Below are 25,510 nucleotides of genomic sequence, written 5' to 3'. Positions count from 1 at the left end.
TGATGTTCCCCGCAGCATGCGCTGGTCCATGTCAGGGAGTACAAAGTCCATGGATTTCAACTAGCAAACCGCAGTAGGTAAGAACCTTATGTTTTCAAGGTCAAAAACTGCAGCATTCGGCTCCCTCGAGACTGAGATCACTGCAGATCGGTTTCTCTCCACTTTTCGTGCACATTCTGCAGTGGAAAGGAGTATTTGGATGTTTATATTCAGTTCAGCCACACCTCCAGTAGTAAACGTTGTAGAGAGACTGCAGCGCTTCTCCTTGGCACCGCAGATTACTTTCTCACCACTTTCCAGTCTGCGTTCTGTGGCGGAAAGGAGTATTTGGATGCTTGTATTCAGTTCAACCACACCTCCAGTAGTAAACGTTGTAGAGAGACTGCAGCGCTTCTCCTCGGCAGCGCAGATCGGTTTCTCTCCACTTTCCGCACCGGGTTCTGCGGCAGAAAAGAGTATTTGGATGCTTGTATTCATTTCAGCCACACCTCCAGTAGCAAACTTAGTGGAGAGGCTGCAGCGCTTCTCCTCGGCACCGCAGATCACTTTCTCTCCACTTTCCACACCGCATTTCATGGCAGAAAGGAGTATTTGGATGCTTGTATTCAGTTCTGCCACACCTCCAGTAGTAAATGTTGTAGAGAGACTGCAGAGCTTCTCCTCGGCACCGCAGATCACTTTGTCTCCACTTTCTGCAATCAATTTAAATATCAACCAATTTTACATCTATGCACCTTACAATGAAGAATGATTAATACACTGGTCCATATCTTCTTTGCTGCATTTACTGGAATACATTTTGTAAACACACACTTCACCATATGCACCTTTTGTTTATTCTGGGCACACATGTACCATGGATAGAAAAGCATATGAGGTTGCAGGGTAAGACTTTCATTTGTTAAAAACAAATTAAAACAGAATATCCCTGCTTATCTAATTCTCTCTACTTCTTTGAAATAATCAACCCTCCTCCCAATCAATGGACCGGTCAAAATGTTATGTTAGTTTTATTTATAATGTGCACCACTACCATTTTCATGGTCTCAAGGCACTCTGGCGGATCTGAAAATGAAAGAGGACTGGGAGGGCTTAGTGGGACAGAGAGGGAAAGTGCTAGAGAGTTTTGATGAGCGATTGTTAGCTTCAGTTTGAAAAATAAAACAGTGTGCCTTAGGTTTGTTTTTAGTTGGTACGGGTTATGTCGTGTTTGTTGTATGAGTGTGTGTGGGATGATTTGTGTGTAATTGGTTAAGTTTTCTGTGGCGTGTTGTATTTAATTGGGTGTTGGTGATTGTACAAACTGTTGGTAGTTTTAGGTTTCTGCTATGGTAAAGATATGAGTGTGTTTTGTTGAGTGTTTGAGGGTGAGTATGCAGCATATCAGACGTTTTTAGTAGGATTAGTTAGCAATGATAGTGGTCCGTGCCCTTCTCTGCACTGGTTATGTTCGTATTCCTCCATGTTGGTTTGTGTTAAAAATGCTTTCTTTAGTTGGGTTATTCAGGATTTCGTTCATTAGGTTTCAGCTGTTTTGGCTATTTCTCTTTTATTTTGTTGGCTGTTGCTGTTTCCCTTCAGCAATGTATCCTGTTTAGCTCAGTGAGTTAAAGAGTCAGGTTTTTAGGAAGGTTCTGAATTTGAGGTTGTCTTCTGGTGTTTGTATTTTGTTTGGGAGTGAATTCAAGGTTTTCTGAGATGCAGGAGAACTCTGATACACAAAATGTCCACTTTGAGTATTACTTTGGAATTCACAGAGAAGGAGTCAGGATCTTCCTGTATACAAACCATAAGATCTAGGTAATCAAATCTATACTTTCATACATAACTGGGGTTGATGTAATCTATTCCCCTTAAGAATACAGCTTACCTCTGATTTTATTCTCCTTGGCGTCATACTTGCATAGGAGTTTTTTCTGTGGCTGTCTCGCGGACAGGTGGGCCCCCTCTTAAGGACTGGTTTAAATCTCCCCCTCTAGAACAGATGGGCATCACTCAGCTTACCTCCAAAGTCTGGTTATCTTGTTTCAGTATCTGGGCCTGTCTGCTTTCTTTCCCACTAAAGAATGCCTGGGACTTTTCATTCAGGCAGGCCTCTCTTGCAGTGCTCTGTTTAGCAATCCAAAGATGGGTCCAAAGGAAAACAATTTCTGTTGTTATCATTCAATAAAGGTGTGTACAATTTCTCTAATAATTGGTCAATATGTGTGATAAAAAAGTGTTCCAAAAGTGGGACCACGTTAAATCCACCCCTATGTACTCATTGGGTTTATTAATCAAGAGGGCAGTCTTTTGATGTGATGTAATCTTAGAGCTTCCTGCATTAAACAATTCTAACTTTCAAAATCAGCATATTCTACACATTTGAACATTTTGCTAAATGGTTAATCCGATCAAGGGCGTCTTTCGCCCTGGTATCCAAAGCGAATGGCAGATGAAGAAAAGGGAAATTCCTGTTTGGACCAGAAGGACCCGGGACCTGACCCCCTGCCCAGGCAGCAGGTAAGCATGCACCAACATCCGTTTACTCTCTCTGTCCCCACAGGTCATCCCCACCATCATCACGCAATGCCAATATAAACTTCTCTGGTGCTGGGGTGAGGACAGGTGTTCCGTGGCAAAGTAATTTGTGCATTTTTAAAAGTGTAATTCTTACGCTGCAGCGTGTGTGTGCTCACTCCCCCCTCCCTCCATCCCACTATGCTCCCATTGGTTGGCAGGCCCATTAAATCAGCCAACCAAGTCACTCCCTACCATGACTGCCCCGTCGGCTAAAGACCAGAGACTTGCCCTTCCCTGTGTTGCCCTTCAGATTCCTTGATCACGTACTCATCTGCACCCCTCTATCCCTGCTTGCTACGAATGCACCCTCACCACCTTCATCCTCGCATTGCTCACGCTTTGCCTCCATTACCTGCATGGCCCTCATAATCTTCCACTGCATTGCCTTTGTGCTTGCTGCGCGTCCCCTGACTTGCGTGGTCCCTCGCAATGCTGCGATCGTGTGTGCTCTAGCAAGCCTCTCAATTGTCGGCTAAGCACGTGCCTTCAAGCCTATAGCCCGCGTGGTCCCTCGCAAACCCTGACCGATTGTTCCTCGCAACATCTGACCGCTCGTTCCTCGCACTTTCCATCCTTGGTTCGTCACATTGCACGTCCCTGACCGCCTGATCCTCGCATATCTCTATCACATGTGCCTAGTGCCCCCCTTCTCCAGCCTCCTGCACATACACTCCCCCATTGCTCTTCCTCATTGACAGCCCTGTTTTGCATTGTATTGCTCTGTGTTTTCTTTTGTATTCTTCCCACATCTAGGTTATCATTTGTCAACGGCTTTGTTCTTTTTTATATTGATCTGTGTTCTGCTGTGCTCTACCCACCTCTATGTTCTCATTTAAATGACTGCTCTGTTCCTGATGCCCTAGTAACCTGGATTGCTACCGGACTGCATTGTTTCTGCCGGCTCTTCCATCTGAGCTATTGTCTACTTAGTCAATTGTCCACTATTGTCTTGTCCTCCCCTAGTATCTCCCCCCCACCTTTCCCCTCCACCCCTCTTCCTCTCTCCTCTTCCCCCTATGGTGCTCTCTGTTTCCCCTATCTTTTCAAACTGCTTCTCTATCGACTATCCTGCTCTCCTCACTAAGTTTGGTAGGAAGAAGGTCAAAAAGGATATCCTGGTCTCCAATCCAGACCTCCCTATCACTGATACCTATACCAGTGCTTCCTCCAAACAGACCCTCACCAACATCCTCTATGTCGTTTCCTTCGCCAGACCTATGACTCTTCATATGGCCTCTGTGCTCTGTCCTTTCTCTTCTTCTCCCCTTAATGGTGGCACCCAGTGGGAGGCCCTCCTGTGGGAGGCCCTCCTGGCCCCCTTTCACTCCTTTTAGGTCATCATTAAGGTTTACCTGGATGGCCCCATTTTGTTCCAAGGCCCTCTCCTGCTGTCCCTTCTGTTCTTTCTTCGGCTTCCTTGCCTCCCTACTCAACCTCCTCCTTGGCTACCTTGCTCTCTCCTCGTTCCTCTTCTGCCCCCCCCCCCCTTTGGCTCCTTCTACACCTCCACAGGGCATACCTCTGATTTCTATCCTTCCCCAGAAGTCTTTCAAGGTTGACAACCTTCTCCATATTGCCACTCTCAACTCTCGCTCATCTGTCCAACACTCCTCTGACATCTACTGCCTCCTGGAAGAACTTTATCTCAAAGTCCTCGGTCTCACTGAGACATGGTTCATGGCCAGCTCTGTCATGATCTTTGACACTCTCCTCCCTGAAGACTACAAAATCCTCTCCGTACCCAGATCCAACTGTTCCAGAGGGGGTGTAGCCTTGATCTTCCCGGAGTGGATTCCTGCCTCTGTCATTCCTATGCAGGCCTACCACTCTTTCAAATGCCTTGTCTACAGGCTCTCTCTCTCTTTCTCTCTCTCCTGGCCACTCTCTTGCCATGGCTACTATCTATTGGCCACCTGTTCAGATCACCTCCTTCCTCACTGAGTGGGCGGACCTCTCCTCCTCACTCCTGGCCTCGACCACTCAACTACTCTTTCTTGGAGACTTTAACATCCATCTGGATGCTTCCTGTCCCTCCTCTGGACTCTTCTGCGACCTCTTTGACTCTCTCGCTCTTTCTCTTCTCCCCTCGGGCTTGATTTACTCTGCAGGGCACACTCTGGATGTTCTGACTCCTCAGACCTCCCCCTCCCTCCCCCTCACCACTCCTCTCTCCTGCAGTGATCACTTTCTCCTTTCCTCCCATCTCTCCATCTCTACCACTCAGTCCAAGCCAATTCCAGCACTGCCCACCTACCTTCTTGGTCAACCAACCCATGAAGCATGTGTCAGTTAAGGTTTTTGCCGCCTCTTTCTATGCCCCTCCTCCTCCTCTGGCTGCTTCACATCGTGACAAAGCCCTTTCATGCTCCACTCTTCTATCTCTGATACTCTTGATGTTCTTGCCCCTGACATGAGGACCCGCTTGAAGCCCAAAGCCAAGTGCAACTCCTGGTATGACTCTGACCTTGTCATCCTTAAATGTAAGTGCAGGGTGGTTGCGAGGAGATAGCTAGCTTCTTGTGCATCCTCTGACAAACTGGCTTGATACCTGCTCAAAAGGCAATTCAGGCTCTCTCTCTGCACTAAGAAGAGAGCCAACATCCAAGCCCACGTTTCTGCAGCATCTAACAACTTGGCCAAACTCTTTAAAATCTGCAAAGAGCTGGCCAATCCTGCGGCAGTCTTTACCTCTCCTGTCCCCTCCACGGCCCTCTGCACGGCCCTGGCTTTTCATTTCATCTCTAAAACCCAGGACGTCCAGTCCACCCTCTTGTCCTCTCCTCCTCCTCCCCCTCCTCTTGCCTCCTCTTGCCTCTTCTTCCGGCCCCCCTGTGACCACCTCTCCTCCCTTTTTCTCTTCCTTTCCTCTATTCTCCCCCAAGCAGGTTTCTAGACAAGTCTGATCTATGAAAGTCTCGTGAAAACAGGTTTTTCCATGTTCTTCCATAACCATTAAGAACCACATTGACACCCTTGCTCTTGCCCTGGCTGACTTCTGCAACCACTCCTTCAACACTGGAGCCTTCCCTTCCCCCCTGAAGCACTCTCTTGTGCACCCTCTTCTCAAGTAACCTTCAGCTGAACCCCTCCTATCCAGCTAACTATCACCCAATATCCATCACTCCTTTACTGGGCAAACTCCTGGAAAAGCTGGCCATCTCCCAGCTTAATCTTCACAATGAATCTGTTGGATGTCTGCATGACCATCACTCTGACTTCAGAGCAGTCAGAAGCACGGAAACTGCTCTCCTGACATACACATCCATGAAGACCTGCTCTCTAACCTTCATTCTAATCTCCCCTCTGTCCTTATCTTACTCGATCTCTCTTCTGCCTTTGACAGAGTCAACCATGCCATCCTGCTCAATCATCCCCTTGATAACCTGGATGTAAATAATCAGGCCCTGGCTTGGCTAACCTCGTTCCTCTCTGATCGACCCTCTCAGGTCCAACTTGGGTCCTTCTTTTCCTCTATCTCACTATCTACCTGTGGTGTTTCCCAGGGGTCTAACCTCTCGCCCTGACTGTTCAACCAATCCCTGGCACGTCTCGCCCAAAGCATTGCAGCTCTCTGCTCCAACTTTCAGTGCTATGCGGATGACAGATCGTTTTTAGACTCCCCTCTGCCACCTATTCTCCTTCTCTCATCTCTGTCTGTCTGTCTGCTATCCAGGAGTGGTGTGCTGCCAACAGTCTCTGCCTTAATGCCAGTAAGATGGAGATTCTCCTCATGGGCAAACCTGCTCCTTCCTTTCCTGTCACTCTGGCCTCCCTTGGCCCTCTTCCTGCTCCCACCTGTGAGACTAAGAACCTCGGGGTCATCTTCGACTCCACACTCTCCTTTTCTCCTCACATCCCTGGTGTCTCTAAGAAGTCAAACTACCAACTGCACCTCCTCAGAGTTATTCTTCCTTTCCTCTCCTTCCCCCAGAAGCTCATTGTCTCGAGAGGTCTGGTTTTCTCTAGGCTGGACTATTGCAACATCCTCTTTCTTAATCTGCCTGCTTCAACTCTCCCCCCTCTGCAATTCATCCAGAACAGGACTGGAAGACTTGTCCTTGGCCTCAAGCCCAGGGATCATATCTCTCCAGCAATTAAATCTCTGCATTGACTCCCATTGGCTGCAAAGATTAAGTTCAAAAACCTCTGCTTTGTCCACAAGGCCTTCTGGTGCTTTGGTTCTCCATACCTCCAACTATCTCTTTGCAAATACCTTCCTATTCGAGCTCTTCGCTCCTCCACTCCAACTCCCTCAGGTTCAGTCGCTTCTCCAAGCAACAAGTCGGTGGTAGATCTCTTTCTTCGGCAGGGGCCTCCCTCTGGAACAGCCTCCCTGCCTATCTGAAACTTGAGGAGAACCATCTCCGGTTCCAGAAGGACCTCATGACCTTCCTCTTTGCATCTGCCTTCTCTCTTCCTCTCCCCCTGCTGATTTCCTGTCTGATACTGCACTGGTCACCTGGCTACCCTCTGATTTGGGCCCGTGCCCCTGCCCGCCCAGTTGCACACCTGCACTGCCAACCGGTAACTCTTGCACTTGGGTCTGTACCTGCAACTCTACAGTCCCCCTACCTGCACTTTTGGCCACCTTCTGTCTGCACTTCCCTTTGCACCTGCCACCTGCTGGCTGCACTTCTTGTTATTGTTTTGATCCCATGTACAACACTGCCCCCCTCCCCTTTCCCTGGCACTTTTCCCATCCCCCCTCTCCTGCACTTGCACAATCTCAATGTCATTTGGCCTAGTAAGATCGTTGTCTGCGTCCTTCTCTTTTCCCCCTTCCTTGCCTCGTCAGCCTTGAAACCCTTGTGTATAGGCGCTTTACTAATGCCATATCATATCATTTCTCTCACTTAGGCAAATCAAATAATGCTAGTCTGATCTCTGCACGATATGTGACGTGTGTTCCACACATTTTGATCTTTTTCGTTAGGATACTTTTACACACAAAATCCATTTGCAGCTCAGAATACCAGGCTCTCCAGCACTGACTCTAGCATATATAAATCATTGGAGTGAGAATTTTTGCATACAACTATCCACATTTGCCTTATTGACATAATTAACATATTATAAAAATAGTTTTACAAACATCTGATAAGGTTTGCAAGTTGAACGTTTAAAAAAATAACTTTATGACATTTTGTTCAGAAGTTACAAACAATAAAGTAAATCCAAATGTAAAATTCAAAAGGCCTTTTTTCTCTGTTCCACTTTACACCATATTAATGGCATCTTCATTTAGGGGCTGACTCATGGAATTATTTGCGCCGAAAAACGGGGATTTGTGCGCCATTCTGCCCGCAAATCCCCATATGTTAAACAGGGATTTGCAGGCAGAATGGCGCACAAATCCCAGTTTTTTGGTGCAAATAATTCCATGAATCAGCTGCCCAGTAACTAAACATCAGGTGTCCCAGACTGTTATTCCATGGCATGATGCATTTATGACTCCTGTGGATGCTTTTTCCCATGGCAAATGTTCTTTGAAGTTATTTGGCAGGGCTTGTATTGTCTTTAGCGTCTTCAGTCACGCCTCATTTAGTGAATCCACTGATCACTGAAGGTAGACTTTCAGACTTGACACGTTCTGGTATTTCCTTCTGGATGGGCTGGCAGATGATTGCAGAAGTTCAGGCTATTGCAGTAAGTCTATTTCTCATATGTTTAAGGTATTTAACACAGGTTCTGTGGCAGAGGGAAGATGGACGTTGTAAATGAGTACTATTTGTTTTGTTTTGCAGGGCCTTGGCTTCATGGTAATCAATTGCAAGCAGTCATAAACGTGTATGGTTCATCTTCAAAGGCTATGAGTTTTATGTACTTCTCTGCAAGCAAGTCACCCCCGGCAGTGCTGGTGTTTTGTTCCAGTGGGTTGTGTATATAAATACCCTATGGTTTCTGGTGCTTGAGTTACGGAATGTAAAATTATGAAGTCACCTGGTTTTTCCATGTTGAAATTGTCACCTAAAACAGAACACGTTTATAACTTGTTCTTTGTCATCAAATTCCTTTCAAATACTTTATATTTTGATAATACTGTGAGTCTCTTTCTATAACACTGATTTCCAATATTGCAAATGGAAAAAGACACAATGCTAGGCTCACATACGGGTTTTGCCTTTTTTGTGTCATGCTGTGCTTTTGATCTCTGATTTGACAGTTCTCCATTTAAAAACATTTTTCCATGTAATCCAACTATTCATTATGTGCCTTGTCAAACTAAGTTGGACATGTGCTATTATTTTAGATGGGCCGCCAACATTTTCAGATGCTGTATGCAGGCTTGATCTCACATTTCTTTTTTAAACTGCTACTCTTCTTTCTTTGAATCATGTTCTTCAGTGTACATTCCCTACAGGCCTAGGGACGTCCCTCTCACGTTTGGTGGTGACCCTCCTCTCTAACTTGGGCATCTTAAGCCTCTGGTTAATGATACTGATTGTTGACCCCTACTCTCCAAAATACTAGCTTACTTTCGAGATGGAAAACCTAAATGCTATCTGTCTAAAATCCCTCAGAACAGGGACTTCCAAGCTGCCCATTCTCTGTGCAATCTGTAGTGCTCTATTGGAAATTGGCATGATTCCTTGCAGTTAGTCTGCTTTGATTCAAGCTTGTCATGCTCTCTCCTCTTCCTTCTTCGTTTTGTCTCGTTTGACTCTTTCCGCTTTCTGCCATTACTCCATCTCTCCCCGCTGCTGTGCCTATGATGTCATACACACACTCCAGTCCACACTTCCACACTTTGATATTACTGCTCTCTCCTTCGCCCAACTACTACCCTTTCCTCCACACTACTTCTCCTACCGCCACACAACTATTCTATTTCGCACTCCACTACTACCCACACCTCTACACGACTACTCCTTCCCCACTACTAAACAAGCACCCTCCATTCACTCAGTAACATTTGCTTTCCAAACACTCTGCACACTAGCTCACCCACACACTCACCACTCTAATCAGCAAACTCAAGCTTCAGAAGCACGTTAACTCCCAAGCCAAAACCTCACCAACTCCATGAATCTCCTCCACAAGCCGCTGCTCCCTCTGTCCTCCTGCAGGATTCTAGTTCGTCCTCCACCTCTGACCTCTCCCAAAACCCTTTGCTTCCTCTCTCCTTCTTGAATACCCCACCCTCTGTGAGTATTAGAACGTGTTCCTGGCCAATCTGGCCTTTTATCGCCACCTGTGGTTTGTATGAGCAATGAAAACTTTTAAGAAGGGGGCTCTCTCACAGTGCCATATATGGTTGCAGGCAGTCCCGGAGAGTGTTTAAAATCAGGTGTTATCGGGCCATTCCCTGTTATCTTGCCAGCTCCCTTCGGCCCCTCCATGAGACCTTCTGTGCGGCCGGGCAGAGCTGCAGCTTTCCGCTATCTGTCTGCCTTGTACTGCCAGTGTGCTTCATTGCCTGCATTGCTACTGATCTCTGGCCTGGCCCCATATTGAAGCTGGTTACTCTTGTCTTGGGACTTTATTCTTGTCTTCTAATTCTGGTGCCGGCCCTCTGAAAAGAACGAGGGAAGACATGTGGGCGTTCTCTTACTGTGCCACAGGATTAGGGACTGGCTCTGGGATCAGCCATAGCGGCCCGCACTTTGCTGAGAGGGGCTCTCACCCTCTTTGACAAGGGATTGTCACATACTTTGACAGATTTTTACTCGCCTATGTCCATTCATATTTGTGTTTACATGTCGTGGAAAATCATGTATACACAAAAAAATGATTACTTTATTTTTCAAATATGTTCTGAAAAGTGTCCAACCCACAGATACTCACTCAGCAAAAACACAAATACTTTAAATAAAATGCTTTTTGGGGTACGACTTTGCCGCTACGTTACACCCATTTATTATATAATGTACTAATTACATGACAAAATAAATCAAAATACAGTGCTAATATTTTATTTACCTTTATACCAACATAAAATGTTTCACTTTCTTCCAAAATTGACTTTTCATGTGGTGAATCTCTCAGGAAAGCCGTTACACTGCAAACAACCTGCAAACGAAATCATATGGATTTGTCATTTAATTGGCTGACTTATAATTTTAATTTCATTTATTAGCCAGACTCAAAATAGATCGACGTTTAAGGGCATTTGGAGTCTGATAAAACTATTGACGTTTTAAATTGTTCATGTGTTCTACTGGAAACACGTCCATCACAGTTTTAATATGATGAATATCATGCCGGCCAAGATACTTAATTCGATTCAAGAGATGCTAGTACAGTACTGGTTTTAACTTTGCTTTGTGGGACTTGTAGTCCTAGATTTCCCAATTACAAACCAAGGAATACAACTGCCAGAATGCAAATTTAAAATCAGTAACAGACTCCCATCTGCCGAATGGAATGTGGCATGTTAACATGTATGGAACTGAAGAGTGAGATGAAAAGAGAAAAGGCCTGTTTGGCAAGATTGTATGCTGTACCCTTTGCTTGCACTACAACAACCCTGGCCTACTGGCAATAGGAACCCAACCTTTGGTACATGTCTGTACTACACAGGTTGGCAGTGTGGTCGAGTAGCCAGGATTTTCTCAAGAGGGGTCAATGTGAGCTGTAGGGCAGTTCCACAGTGATTCACAGTTATACGTATCTAAACAAACTCTTAAAACACAGGGTTTCTTGATTAAATAATTATTAATGTATTTATCAGTCAGTTAGTGTAGGCCTTCTTCAGACGGGAGCAATATAAAGCAACACACAAATACCTTCAAAAACACAAACTCTTAGTTTTCTAAATCAGCAAATACCCATTTGGGATGGCATACAGACACTTCCTACACCCTCAGGTGACTTCAATTGTTAGGGTGCTGTTGACATTAATGTATCACTGTTGCATTTAGAACATTCTTGAGAGGAGTGTTAAAGAGAAGACAGTACAGAATGAAACAAGTACTCACACAATTATTCTTAAGCAGGTAAGTACTTTGAAAATAGCCCCCCAGTGCAAAGTCAGTTAACCCTTTCCTGGAAGGAAGGCTAAACAAATAAACAGAAGAGAGAAGAGTCATTAAGGGAGCCAGGCCAGCCAATGTTAAGTTAGCAAAAGTCAAGGTGAACTGAGGCACTTCTTGCAGGTATGTAGAAAGTATTTCACAATGTTTAAAAAGTCTTTGTAGAATAGAAGAAATCAAAGTAGGGCCACAAGGTGATTAGGCTTGCGAGGTAAAGAAGCTGCAGCCAACTCTACAAGAGCAACTGAGACAAATCTCTGCTGAGATCAAGCAAGGTGGCACAACAAGAGGTAGGGTCTCTCAGCCTTACAGGACCTTTAGGTTGAAAAAAAAGTGCAGCAGATGGCTTCTGTTCCTGTGCACCTCTGCAGTTCCTGTTGTTCCTGCGCCTCAGTCTTGGGGACAAGAGGGAGGACTTCTGGTGACTCCTGAACTGCAATTGGATGGTCACGGACTGCAACCAGCAATCTTCAAACAAGTGGCTCTTCAGTGTTTCAGCTCCTCGTGTCTACCGCAAATAGCAGCACTGCAGTTCCTGGCTGTCAAGACGGGCTTTTCTTGCATCTGGGGTCCCATACTCTGTTGAGGGGGCTCAGGCTCATTCAGTCATGCTTCCTGGGAGTCCAGAGGATCTTCCTGGAGCTCTTGGCCAGCTTAAAAGCAAAGCACACAATCTGGTGTTCCCTTCCCTGGCTATTCGGTTCCAGCAGCGACTGCAGTGGAAATTCAGCCAGCTCTGAGAGGATGTCCAGGTGGCTTACTTTGGAGTTTATTGGTCCCAACAACTCAAAGGGAGAAGTCGTCCTTGAAGGGGCTTCTCTGTCGACACAAATTCAGAGCTTCAGCACAGCAGCAGGGCTTCACCGGGTAAACCAATGGTCCAGGAGTTGCAGCCGGTGTCTCTTCCAAGTTCTTCTTCGGATTCCTTCATCCAGTGGTCGACCCTGCCTTCCAAGCCAAAAAGACTTGCCTTTTATGCAGGTTTCTCCCATTCAGTCCAGCCTAGCTGTCAGTCACCCGGTAGGGTGGCTGTCCTTGGCAGGCAGCCAGCCGTCAAATCACCTAAGAGTGCATTCCTGTCTCCTAGGAGACTAAGCACCGGGAGTTTTGCTTCCTGCTCCAGCCAGACACCCTGGAGCCAGAGGCGGGTTTCACTTGTGAATCCCGCCGAAGATAAAACGAACAAAGTGAGCAACCTGGTTTGGCGCGCAGAATAAATCTCTAGAAGGACCTTTCCACAAAGAAATGGTGAAAAAAGACAACTGGGCCATTTTGACAAAAATGGCACCAATAGGTGCTTCACCGTGGCTGCGAAAGCATCCTGCGGTAAAAACACACAACAGTAGTAAAAAGTAAACCACTGCCACCAGCCTTTCATCGAGGAAAAGGTAACATAAAAATGTTACATGAGAAGATAGACAAAGGGGATACTAAGTAACCCCTTCAACACCCTATTGTAAGATAGTGTGTGCTGGGTCTAGAAAGTTACAAATGTAAGTAAAGTCATTTTCACTTTACTGCTCTTGGAAACAGTTGTTTATCCAAGAGAAGGTATTTAAGCCTTGGGGAAATCTGAAAGACTTCCCTGGGACACTGCACTGAAGGTGTTGTGTGACACCATGTAAAGGAAGATGCCTATGGAGTTTGTCAGAATGCACAACCAAAAGAAACACAGTGTTCAAAATCACATTAAAATACATGAGAGAGTGGGAAAAAGGGTCTCACTCTCTCCAGGTTAAAAATTCAAGCCCTCAAAATCCAGCAAAGTTGCTGAGGGTCTCTAAGGTAGAGAGGAATTAGCACATGTCAGAGAATTTTCACTAACAAGGTCTTTCTGCCAGTAGAAAGTAAAGGGAAGCAAACTAAAGGCCTGTACAGATGGAGTAGGGTTTGCCTTACGCTGTTCTAGCCTGTGTAATACGGGTGTCCAGAACTGGGTTCGGTTCCATGTTGGGCCACTGTCTATAAAAGGTCCGTAGGCCCTTAAGAATAGTCAGTGTAAAATCCAATTGGTGACACAAACTTCTCTAGGGTTGGAAAACACATGGTTATATATTAGGAACATGTATTACTTGCAGGCACATTTAGGGACGGTGTACACACGTCGGGAAAGTGGTTCTTAAAAGCGGGAAGAGCTTTCTATATGCAAAACTAGGCCCACGAAGGATCCTGGTTTGTCGTAGAGTCATTCACATGTCTTAAAGGTTATCCGTTAAATGTTAGGATCCAGATAACCACGAACCATCCGAACTTCCCCCGTTGATGTACGTATCTGAAGGCAGATTGGGGGTGTAGGGCATGTTATCCGTGAACGATAAACATCAAAAATCCCGCTTGCTGATTCTCAGGGTCTGAATTATCACCATATAAAACGTCGGACGTCATGCTCATCGTTTTGCATTCATGCTGTGCGGCAGGTTATTTGGCAGTACACTGTAAAATGTGATGTGAACTTTCTGGCATGGGTTTAGTATTATTTTGTTTCACTCTCTGGTCTTTGTAATGATACAACACATGTTATAAGAAGTCTAACACTCTTGGTGAATAACAAAGGTAACGCTAGTTCTCCACGTTATGTGTGGTTATGTATGGCCCATTATGATTCTTTTAGTAAAGGCACATGTACTTCAATATGCAATGACTTGAGCTAATATGCAATTATGGACATTGTGATAAAACAATAGTTTTGCTCCATGATTACACCGACAATTTCACCTTCACATGGTGTCTAGACTGTGTTATTTGTCAGTATCTAAAACGGCCTTATTTTTAAATAAGGACCCACTGATGGGCTACACAATGGCACAGCGGTATCACAGGCGGACATGTTGCATACGCATAGGTCTTGCTGCATGATGCAAATGAAGCCCTTCTTATGATTTAGGTTAGAGAATTAAAACACTAGCGGGTTATATAGTGTGCTCTATAATTAAGGTTTAGTTAGATGGTACTTTTAAACAGATGTATCACACTTAAGACATCGGCCGTATGTATGCGATCAACCTGCATACACTTCCCAAACAACAAATATAGAGATGCCTCGGATTTCATAGGGGAAATGTTGTGTGGCATTCACTGAAGGGGTGAGGATTTTATGGGGAATGTATAAGAAATCCAAATCTATTTCAAATTCCAATACATCAGTAATAATCGGTCCTGATTTTATTGGCACAGAAAAACAGACAGTGAAAGGCATCAATGACAACATGACTATCTGCCCATCTGATAGTCGGGAGTAGAAACAACATCACAGATTCAGTCCCTAAAAGGTGACTTCTTCATGTTCTTACATGTTCTATGTACATGGTTATCATGTACATAGAACACATGTCTTTAAATGCACTTTTCAAGAGGATGACGCCACAAATGAGGACCCCCAGGAAGAGGGTGAACAAGCAAAGATAATAATCAGGCAATAGCAGAAGTACAGTATCTGAACCCGTTTGCAGTTGCACCCAATTGCCCATTCACACCCTGATCAATGGGTGTCAAAATCATAAGTATAAAAGGTAAACCTTAAACAGGATACAAAAAGAGGCAAAGGCGAAACATGAGTAAGAGGGGCTGTGGGTGCTTAGATAACACTGCTGCTGAGGGAACAAGGATGTTAGACGAAAGTTAAACGAGTGCCTTTTAGTGTTTTCTATTAGTGAACAAAGGATCAAAAAGAGCTAGCACAACACTAGTGATGCTCCATTCCAGAAGAAGGGAGTAGTCAACAGTGTCACTAGCTGCCAATAGATCAAGAAGTACGAGGCCATGACGCCAACTTCATCAACATCCATTTAAATTTCATTGAGCACAGTAAGAACAAGCACGGTGCCACCCAAGGATGCATGGAGGCCCAGCCCTCGTATACTCACCACATAGCTAAAGAAGAGAAGACATTGTAATTTAGTGGGTTTTTGCTTGAGCATCTCTATCAGCTTGCTAAATAGGCACTGTCCATGGTTGTACTGGATATGGCTGTGCATATATTTTGGGGCATTGGGCCTCATTACGAGGTTGGAGGTAAAATGGAGTAATAACCGGTCCATTCCGAGGTTGGAGGGATGTTAGGGAGAATTCTCTGTTAAGGCTAATTTCCCAAACCTAGTGAGTCCCCCAGCAGCTTTGCTGGATTTTTGGGGTTTAATTCTTTCTCCTGCTAAGAGTGAGACTCTTTTTCTCCCACTCTTAGGCATGATTTGAGAATGTCCTTTGACTATGTAATGTGTTTTATGGGCTATGGGGTCTTTTACTCCATAGGGCTTCATGTGTTTTTGGTATATGTGTTACACAGCACCCTCAGTGCAGTAACACAGGGGTGTCATTGTGACCCCCAAACATAGACTCCATACCCTGGGACTGACAACTGTCTCCCAGGGCATGTAAAGTCACCATTGGCTTTACTAGTCTTAAATTGTGAACAGAACCAGTAGAAACCATCATATTGTGGAAGTACTGGTAGGGGTAATTCGATTGCCCCTGGGTCTGTTCTTCAAGGGGGCACTGTCCAGTCCCCCCTTGTCGAGTTTCTGGCTGGTGGCAGTGGATACCATGTGAAATATTCCACCAGAATATTTCATATGGGATTTTCCCATTCATTTTAAACGCACCACTTTTTGGTGCAATGTTAAAGATACCGCCGGGTTATTTATTTAATATTTATTCCCCGGTTGGGTCTTTTTGCCAGGACTCGGTTTTAAAATGGTGTTTGTGTTCACCTCTGAAACTCCAACCCAAGTCGAGCCCTTTGTTCCACTTTTGGCGGGCTTCTGCACAGAAGCTGTTGTAGGCTGGGTGAGGCTGTTGTAATTGTCCCCCCTGGGCCTCTGTCTGCTCTACCAGCTGTACCTACTGGACCTTTACCAGGTCCCACACTTAGTCCTCAATGTATTGAACTAGAGAAGATGAAGCTTGAATTGGAGTTTAAGAGACTTAATGCTCAAGCAGAACAAAGGCACCAAGAACTGAATCAAGAACTAAGGCTCAGAGAAATGGAGCTCAAGCATGAGCTAGAGATGAAGAAATTGTCTGTTGAAAATGCTTCTCTCTCCGGATCCTCTAGGAGTACCAGTCCCAAAAGACCCGGGATGCCTAAAGAGATTGTGGGTATGTATGAGCCTAAGTTGGATGTGTTGGATTGGTTGGCTATGTTTGAGTATAACCATGGGCTCCAGGACATCTCAGGGAATGAGTTACTTCCCTGGTTGTTCTCCAGGCTCCCCCCTGTTGCATCTGATGTGGTAATGGAGTTGGGGGAGGTGGATAGAAGGGACTATGAATGTGTGAAGCTAGCTTTAATAGCTAGATTTGGGAAGACTCCTTCCCAGTACCTTAAGAGGTTTAGGACCCTCAAAAAGAATGATGGTACACCTTGGGCTACCTTGGTGAATGAGTGTTTGAAAAACTTAGAGGGATGGATTAAGGGTTACAAGGTGAACACTTATGAGGGAATGAGAAATCTTGTAATGTTGGAGTCAATTTATGATGCCTGCTCTCCTGAGCTCAGATAGCACTTGGCTGATTCAAAGGAATTAGATTCCAGGAAGCTAGCTAAGGCTGCTGACTTGTGGGTTGCCAACAGGGCTACTCACAAGGATTCAGGGGTCACTCAGAAAAAGGACGAGGGAAAGCAGCCACCAAAAGGGAAACAAGAGACTTCTAATACCTCCCAACCCAACGAGGGCCCCAAACAACAAAATAACCAGGGTAAGCCCCAACGTAAACCTAATAGGGCTAGTGAGTCCTCTGGTGTCCAACCAGAAAGAGGTCAGCAGAAGCCCCCATTCCAGAGAGCATTTGGAACATGCTCTCTCTGTGGGGCAACTTACCATATCAAAGGAGATCCAAAATGTAAGGGTAAACCTACAGGGATCAGCACAGTGTCCTTAGCCTTCACTCCTGAGGAGGAAGTCCAAATGGCTAGTGCTCACTTTGAAGTCTTTGCTGAAGAACCCTTGGGTCTTCAAGCAAGTGTAACAGTAGAGTTCATGGGTCTGGTTAGTAATCAGAATAGGAGTCTGTATAACTCCATACCAGAAAACTCTAAAGTTTATTACATGGACATTGTTCTTGTCATTGGCCAGGATACCCCTGCCAGGCGAGACTCTGGGGCCAGCAGAACAGTAGTGGATGAAAGCTTGTTCAAGCCTGAGGATGTTGCTAAGGCACCCAAAGGTCCCACTAAGATGTCTGGAGGCCCTGTCCAAATGGTTCCAATTCTACCAGCCCTCATAGTGTGACAACATGACAGTGATGATTCCTGTCAGTGTTCAGACTGAGGTGCCTGGGAGAGTCCTGTTGGGGAATGATCTAAGAACTCTAGGAGTAGTATCCAGTACCCCAGGCCTCCCAGTATGGAGACCCAGAAACAAACTAAATTGGCTAGAGAGGTCACCTTAAGGAACCACTCTAAGCCTGTGGGAACCTCTACAGAGAACGCCACTACACGCCCTGGTGTTGGTAAGTTGACCTATGACCCAGGCAAATTTCAGGCTAAAATGTTAGGGAAATGGGAGCCCGAACCAAGCTCCATCATTATTCCCCCAGTCTTAGAGTCTGTGACTCCCCCTGCGTCTGAGAAAGAGGTTGATAGACCAACTGGACCCCTTACTAGGCCTAAGAGAACTGGTAATTCTAAGTGCTGGTGGAAAACCAGAAAAGAACAGTCTAAGGCCAAAAACCTTCAGACTGTTGGACCTTCCACTGAAGACTCCAACTCAATTCCTGGTCTTGGGAGTGAAACTCCTAAAGTAGGTAAGGGTAGATCTAAGAGGAAGGAGAAGCATGTACCTTGCTTATCTAAATCCCCTCCAACCAAGAGGCCCAAAACCCAACCTTCTCCAAACAGAGAGGTGGTGAGGAACTCTGGACGCCCCTCTAGATCTAAGGGATCATTTATAAGGGCCCCTTGAAAAAACCTAACACAGGTTCAGAAGTTGTACCAACTTCTGAGGGACTGGTCAACCAGATCCCCTATAGTTTTAAAAAGACTGATGTTCCTCAAAGGGTTTGTAGGTCATATAGCTTGCAAAGGAAAACCTTTGACTCTACCATTGAACACAGGTCAGGGTGTTACCACCAAAATGCTGACGGTCTCTCTAGGATGTTTGTAACCCACTAGAGGTATGAGATTCATCCAGGAGTAGATTAAATCCTCCTGTCCCTTAATCTGAGGGGGGGGGGGGCGAGTGTTAGGGAGAATTCTCTGTTAAGGCTAATTTCCCAAACCTAGTGAGTCCCCTAGCAGCTTTGCTTGATTTTTGGGGTTTAATTTTTTCTCCTGCTAAGAGTGAGACTCTTTTTCTCCCACTCTTAGGCATGATTTGGGAATGTCCTTTGACTATGTAATGTGTTTTATGGGCTATGGGGTCTTTTACTCCATATGGCTTCATGTGTTTTTGGTATATGTGTTACACAGCACCCTCAGTGCAGTAACACAGGGGTGTCATAGTGACCCCTAAACATAGACTCCATACCCGGGAACTGACTACTGTCTCCCAGGGCATGTAAAGTCACCATTGGCTTTACTAGTCTTAAATTGTGAAAAGAACCAGTACAAACCATCATAATGTGGAAGTACTGGTAGGGGTAATTCGATTGCCCTTGGGTCTGTTTTTCAAGGGGACACTGTCCAGTCCCCCCTTGTCGAGTTTCTGGCTGGTGGCAGTGGATACCACGCAAAATATTCCACTGGAATATTTCCTATGGGATTTTCCCATTCATTTTAAACGCACCACTTTTTGGTGCAATGTTAAAGATACCGCCGGGTTATTTATTTCATATTTATTCCCCGGTTGGGTCTTTTTGGCAGGACTCGGTTTTAAAATGGCGTTTGTGTTCACCTCTGAAACTACAACCCAAGTCGAGCCCTTTGTTCCACTTTTGGCTGGCTTCTGCACAGAAGCCTCCAAAAGTGGTGCCACTCTGTCTGGGTCTACAGGATGTGTGGGAGGGGGGAATAGGCACCCTGGACTGAGTTGCCTTGGCAACTCAAGTCGCACTCTTGTGTGATTGGCTCAGTGGTGAGCCGCCCGGCTCACCACTTAGCATGTTTGATTGACAGCTAGGCTGATGAATGGGGGTTTTCTGCATAAAAGCAGGGTTTTGGGGACTGGAACTTCAGAAGTCGCCACAGGACCTAAAGAATCCGAAGAGGGCAGAAGCTGAGCCATCTACAACGACGACACCACCGGTGGAGCCCAGCTGTACGAAACTCACCACTTTCCCGACGACAGAGAATATCTTCTTCCAGGAGAGTCTTCTTCCCTTTGAGCTGGTGGGACCAACCAGTTTGCCTTTTTTCGCCTCCTGGATCGTCTTGTGGTCAAATCGCCCGTGCCAAGCACCCCGGTGGACGGATAGCCACGCTTCACCACTACCGCGAATAAAAGGGTAGTACCTTTTAACCGGGAAACTCCACGGCTGGGTTCTTCCCTGGCAGTACAACGATCTCCAGCTTTCCTCCACGTCGAGATCTTCTCTTCCCCTGGACGAAGCCCCGACTTGCACCCACTGCCACTAACAACTGCCCCCGCTGGAGCTTTCGCACCATTTCAGGTACTGTGTCCCGCCTGGTCTCCCTTGCAAAAGACTGTCCAAGGTGTCCCGTAAATCCTTGACTCTCTATCCTGGGATGACCTCGGACCCGTTAACATTACCTTTCTAACTTTATCCAACCTATTTTTGACTTTCCTGCAAAGACTTTGAGTGCATTTCCACTGTGTGATCTTGGGCACATTCCGCCTTGCTCTCCCCAAGAGTGGGCCTGGCCTATGAACCTTTTGCTCTACAGTAGACCCTGCCTTTCCTGACTTGCTGTGGTTCTTTAAAAGTGTTGGTACTGTGTGATTTTCCTATTCTGCCTTTTCTCTCCCTTTTTAAACAAATTATTGGAGTGCCATCTAGGGTTACGCTCTCACCTCTGTTTTGCTAAATAAGTGGTGTCTTAACCTAGACTTGTAAAATAATTAATTAGGGAGGTGTATATATTTCTAGTGACTGTGTTTGAACTTGCTTGACATATTAGTGCCAGTGTATTTTTACAAGTGTGTTTTTAAATAAATAATTATATACTTTTATACCAAAGCTCTGGTCAGTGTTTGCTTGTGCTACTGTATTTTTAGCCCTATTGTGTATACTCTATATACTGCCTAACTCTTCTTGAGAGAGGTCTGACTGCTCAGCCACAGTTACCAGGTAAATCTGGGTGGTGCAGACTGCTACCAATTGGGTTTACTGCTTACTCCTGTGGTCTTAAATTTTTTGCAGTGGTCCCTAAGGGAACTGAACAGGTTTCTGCCTAACAAGGGACCAGTAATTCCCCATTCACCAGGGCCATTCCCCATTCCCATTTGAGTCGCCATAGGGCTCAATGGGAAGGGGGAAGGCGGCAATAACGGTTCCGCAAATTGTGGTACCGTTATTGACCCCGGTGTCCCTTTGCGGGTCCCGTCCTTAATGCCTGCAAAAACCAGGCGTTAAGGAAGGACCCACAAAGGGAACTCGTAGTAGGGAGGTAAGGGATTACCGGCACTGGTGGCCTTACCGGTGCCAGTAATCCCTTACCTCCCACCTCGTAATGAGGCCCATTGTGTTTGCAGATATCTGTAGATAGGCAAACTATGCTTGGGGCAGAGGCAAAGAGTGCATCCTGTGTAGCGTGAGCACAGAACATTGCTAAAGTTCTTTCCCTGCAGATTAATGGAGGAGAACACATAGGTTTATCTGTGAAAAAGACAACATACATTGATAAGGTGGACATTACAGTGGTGTACCCACCTGCAGGGCTTGTGTGTCAAATGTTTTTCAAATTCAATTTGTAGATGTTTGTTGTTGAAATATAGTTGTGACGGATTGCCATCTGAGAGGGTGTGAAATACCTTCCTTCTTGAGTCCTTCTCTCAACTATCTCCAACTCTCTGATGGTCAGAAGTTTCTTCAGGCAGTGAGTGGGGACTAGAACTCTCTCCTCTGCAGGTTCCTCCCTCTGGAATAGCCTCCTTGCCCCCCCAAACTTGAACCAGACCACCTGAATTTCCAGAAGCAGCTCAATACCTTCCCTTTCTCTCTCTCCCTCCCCTATTGACCACCTGTCTGCGGTGCCAACTGGTCACTTTTTTACCCTCAGAGTCTCACTGGGTACAAGAAACCTCCATGGTCAGTCACCCCTGCACTGCCTCTTGGAATACCACCCATTTAGAGGCTGTAACTGTAACCTCTATAGTCCCCTGCATCCATGCACTTAGCACTTAATCAGAGCAATACTGCCCTGATTGCACTTCCTCCTTCCCTCTCCCTGACACTTCCCCTTCTCCCTTCCCCCTGCACTTGGCGTTATCACACTTGCGCAATCTAAATGGCACAAGGCCTAGTAAGATAGTATGTCTTGTACTCCCTTTGTCTTCTGTCCCTTGACTTGTCACACCTAGAAACACTTGTGTAAGGTGTGTTATAAATGACTTACCATATCATATGAAATCTCTTGATTTTTGATTTTTATCAATATAACATGACAAGTGAAATTCATTTTCTGAAACATGATTCTGTTAATTGACTTCTGTTTATATAAAACGTTATACAAATAGCACAGTGCATGCATTTATGTATTGTTTTCTTTTATTTATGCAAGCACTGACCTAGCTTGAGAGAAGTGTAGCACTGTATATCAAGTGGGAAGCGAGTGTTTGGGCTAGCATATCTGATCAGTATTGATTGATTGATTGATTGTTTATTTGTATCACGCCTATACACAATGTGTTTCAAAGTGCTTCAAGGAGGGAGGAAACATGGGAGAATACCGTTACATTTTTAAAGGTCCTTCAAACAAATCAGAATGTGAGAATAACTATCATATCATAACGGATAGTACAAGTGCATGAAAAAGTAATGGAGAGGTGAGGGAGGGAAAAAATGAGACAATACTAGCAGTAGCATTACTATGCCTGACAGCAATTGTTGCAGTGCAAGAGTGACAAGAGGAGGGGAAGGAGGGGAGGAGAGGGGTAGGGGTGAGAAGGGTAGAGGAGAGGAACAAAACAAGTGACTATCTTAAGGGTCAGCTCTGTTCAATGTAGTACTGGGGGGAGGGAGGAGAGGACAAGGAGGACAAGGAGGACAGACAAGCTCATATCATGGTCAGGGGACAGTGATAGGAGTAAGTGTTCACAGTATTGAACAGTATTGTGAGTTGTAGCCTTTGCATCCTTGGTCAAGTCACCTTTTGAAATATTTGCAAAATTGGAGAATTGTGGGGACATTCCGAGACGATACCAGTGTAAGGAAAGTTTTTCTTTCGGGCAACCTTTCCTCCATATTCTATGGGCGCCCAAATGTTTTGATTTTGTTGAATACCTTATCCTGACCTTTTACAGACATGTGAAGCCTTCAGCTTCAATTCACTGGACAGTTTTGCTCATCTGTTATGAGGAAACAAACTAGGCCTTTAGACTGTCAGTACTGGGAAACTATGCTTTCCTTTGGTCTTTTGACATGTTACTTGTTTGAGTAACATTTTCATTTTTCACACAGCATCTTCCAATGCAGTGCAATGGGATAGTTTTTTTATTTATCACCCTAGACTTCCACCAAAGGGATTTTTGGTTCTTTTTAGATGTGCCTAAACACAAGCTGGTGGCAGCAGTTACATTTTTACCATTTTTGTCATATATTTAGTTAGCACATTCATGTTTACTGCGTTTGGCGACAAACAGTGTCTAGTGGACAAAAATGGCTGTGCCACAAGGTTTTTGGCTTGTTCTTTGGCCATTTTGTTCTTTGGCTTGCTTTCTGCCTTCTCAGGTTAGGAATTCCCTTTTATGGGCATGCATTTGCCTTGGAAAGCTGCTGTTTTCACAGACTAGGGTATGTTGTGTGTTTATTGGCACAGGAAGTGGGCTGGGAGTGTCTGGTTCCAATCCACAAATGGGGGCGTGTATGTCTTGTGTGCATGCATGAGTCAGCTTCACAGTGCTTCTTGATTGGACCACTGCTGGCGTGCATGAGGGGTGCAAATTATTTCTATTGGACACTTGAGTTTGATCACTCACTTGAATTTAGGAAAGGAAGGAGTCCTGCAGCCATTCCAACAGATCATAAGAGGAGCAAGTATCCTGTGTAGGTGAGCGGACAACAGAAGACCTGAGGGTGAATAGGCTTGGTGACCATTCTTGCTGCTGTCCCATTCGAGACCTGCTGGACTACATGATCTCAGAAGACCCTCACTGGTGCTTTGACCCTTTGGGCTGGAGGGACCAGTCCCGATGCCATTCCACAATACTGGAGCCTTTGAAAGTGTCCCTGGACCACTCATTGGACTGACCAACTCCTTTTTGGGCTACCATCCCAGAAGAGTCACTGTTCCACATTTGTGCATGGAATTCTGATGTTGTTCAGCTGGTCCTACATGTCACCTTCCTGCCAAGTTTCAGCATCCCCGCATTGACGTGGCCTGTTCTGGTAGAGAACCTTTGTTTGTGACTACTGAGATGCCTGCTGTCACCAATGTGCAGTGACTGTCAGTGGAACGGGCCAACCCCATCTGGTAGAGTGTTCTGAAGAGACCTGCATCTGTGCCTGCTGTATTTCTTTGCTGAAAAGCATAGCACTGAGCCCCTGGACCTGACCAAAAACACCCCTGCATCCACAGCTCCTGGGCATCTTCTTTCAAATTTAAAGGCCAGAAAACCTACCTCCAGTGACCTCTGAATCGGCCTACCAAGTGCTTTTGGAGAATAGAAGTAAAGGCGGTGAGTAGTCGCAATACAGTATCCAGTTAATATGTCGAATGCATTTTTTCGAATGACAATAATGTTGAAAACATTTGGCCAAAAAGAAAAAAAATCGAATGTGTTATTTTTTTAATTTACATGTTTTTTTTGGTTTCGGGAGTAAAAAAGAAGGTTAAAAACAACCTTTTGAACTGGTGGGAACAGTCCCTATGCCATTTCACAATACTGGAGCCTTTGGAAGTGTCCCTGGACCACTCATTGGACTGACCAACTCCTTTTTGGGCTACCATCCCAGAAGAATCACTGTTCTACATTTGTGCATGGAATTCTGATGGTGTCCAGCTGGTCCTACATGTCACCTTCCTGCCAAGTTTCAGCATCCCCTCATTGACGTGTCCTGTTCTGGAAGAGATCCTTTGTTCATGACTACTGAGATGCCTGCTGTCACCCATGTGCAGTGACTGTCACTGGAACGGGCCAACCCCATCTGGTAGAGTGTCCTGAAGAGTCCTGCATCTGTGCCTGCTATATTTCTTTGCTGAAAAGCATAGCACTGAGCCCCTGGACCTGACCAAAAACACCCCTGCATCCACAGCTCCTGGGCATCTTCTTCCGAATCTAAAGGCCAGAAAACCTACCTCCAGTGACCTCTGAATCGACCTACCAAGTGCTTTTTGAGAATAGAAGTAAAGGCGGTGAGTAGTCGCAATACGGTATCCAGTTAATACGTCGAATGCATTTTTTTTCGAATGACAATAATGTCCAAAACATTTGGCCAAAATTGTTTTTTTTTAATGTGGAATGTGTTATTTTTTTAATTTACATGGTTTCTTTTGGTTTTGTGAGTAAAAAAAGGGTTAAAAAAGGGGTTTTGGGGGGACCCCCCCCATTTTGAAAAAAAAAAAAAAAAGACATTCAATTTTTTTTTTCGCCCAAATGTTTTCGACATTATGGCATTCGAAAAAAATGCCATTCAAAATATTGTAGGTAAACCTTGCAATACTTCTCAGTGACCCTATCTCCTCCATCCTAAAGTTGTGGAGAACTTTGATTTATATTCCATTCCATTGCTTATCTTCACACCCACAGGATCATGTCCTAACTTTTTCCCATCTTCTAAAGGTACTTTCTGAACTTTTTGGCCAGAAGGTCCCATTCAAATCTGAGTTGGGCTCATAAAATAATGGAGTCTATTCCATTGAACTGGTTATACAGTTGCCTAATTAATGACCTTCACTTTGAAGGTATATGTGTGAAATGTAT

The 25,510-nt window shown here is 45.2% G+C and overlaps 1 protein-coding gene across 1 annotated transcript in view; it reads right to left on the bottom strand.

Annotated features, from left to right (window-relative positions):
• Positions 1–25,510, bottom strand: part of LOC138489003 (von Willebrand factor D and EGF domain-containing protein-like) — a 3,370,177-nt gene that overhangs the window by 2,261,050 nt on the left and 1,083,617 nt on the right. The window contains exon 6 of the mRNA XM_069616529.1: positions 10,483–10,572. Coding sequence (XP_069472630.1) covers positions 10,483–10,572 — 90 coding nt within the window. The remainder of the gene's footprint in view (positions 1–10,482; positions 10,573–25,510) is intronic.

The sequence above is a fragment of the Ambystoma mexicanum genome, chromosome 9, assembly GCF_040938575.1.
Source record: "Ambystoma mexicanum isolate Mex_15411 chromosome 9, UKY_AmexF1_1, whole genome shotgun sequence".
In the NCBI taxonomy this organism is placed as follows: Eukaryota; Metazoa; Chordata; class Amphibia; order Caudata; family Ambystomatidae; genus Ambystoma; species Ambystoma mexicanum.
This window is presented reverse-complemented; position numbering and strand designations above follow the sequence as displayed.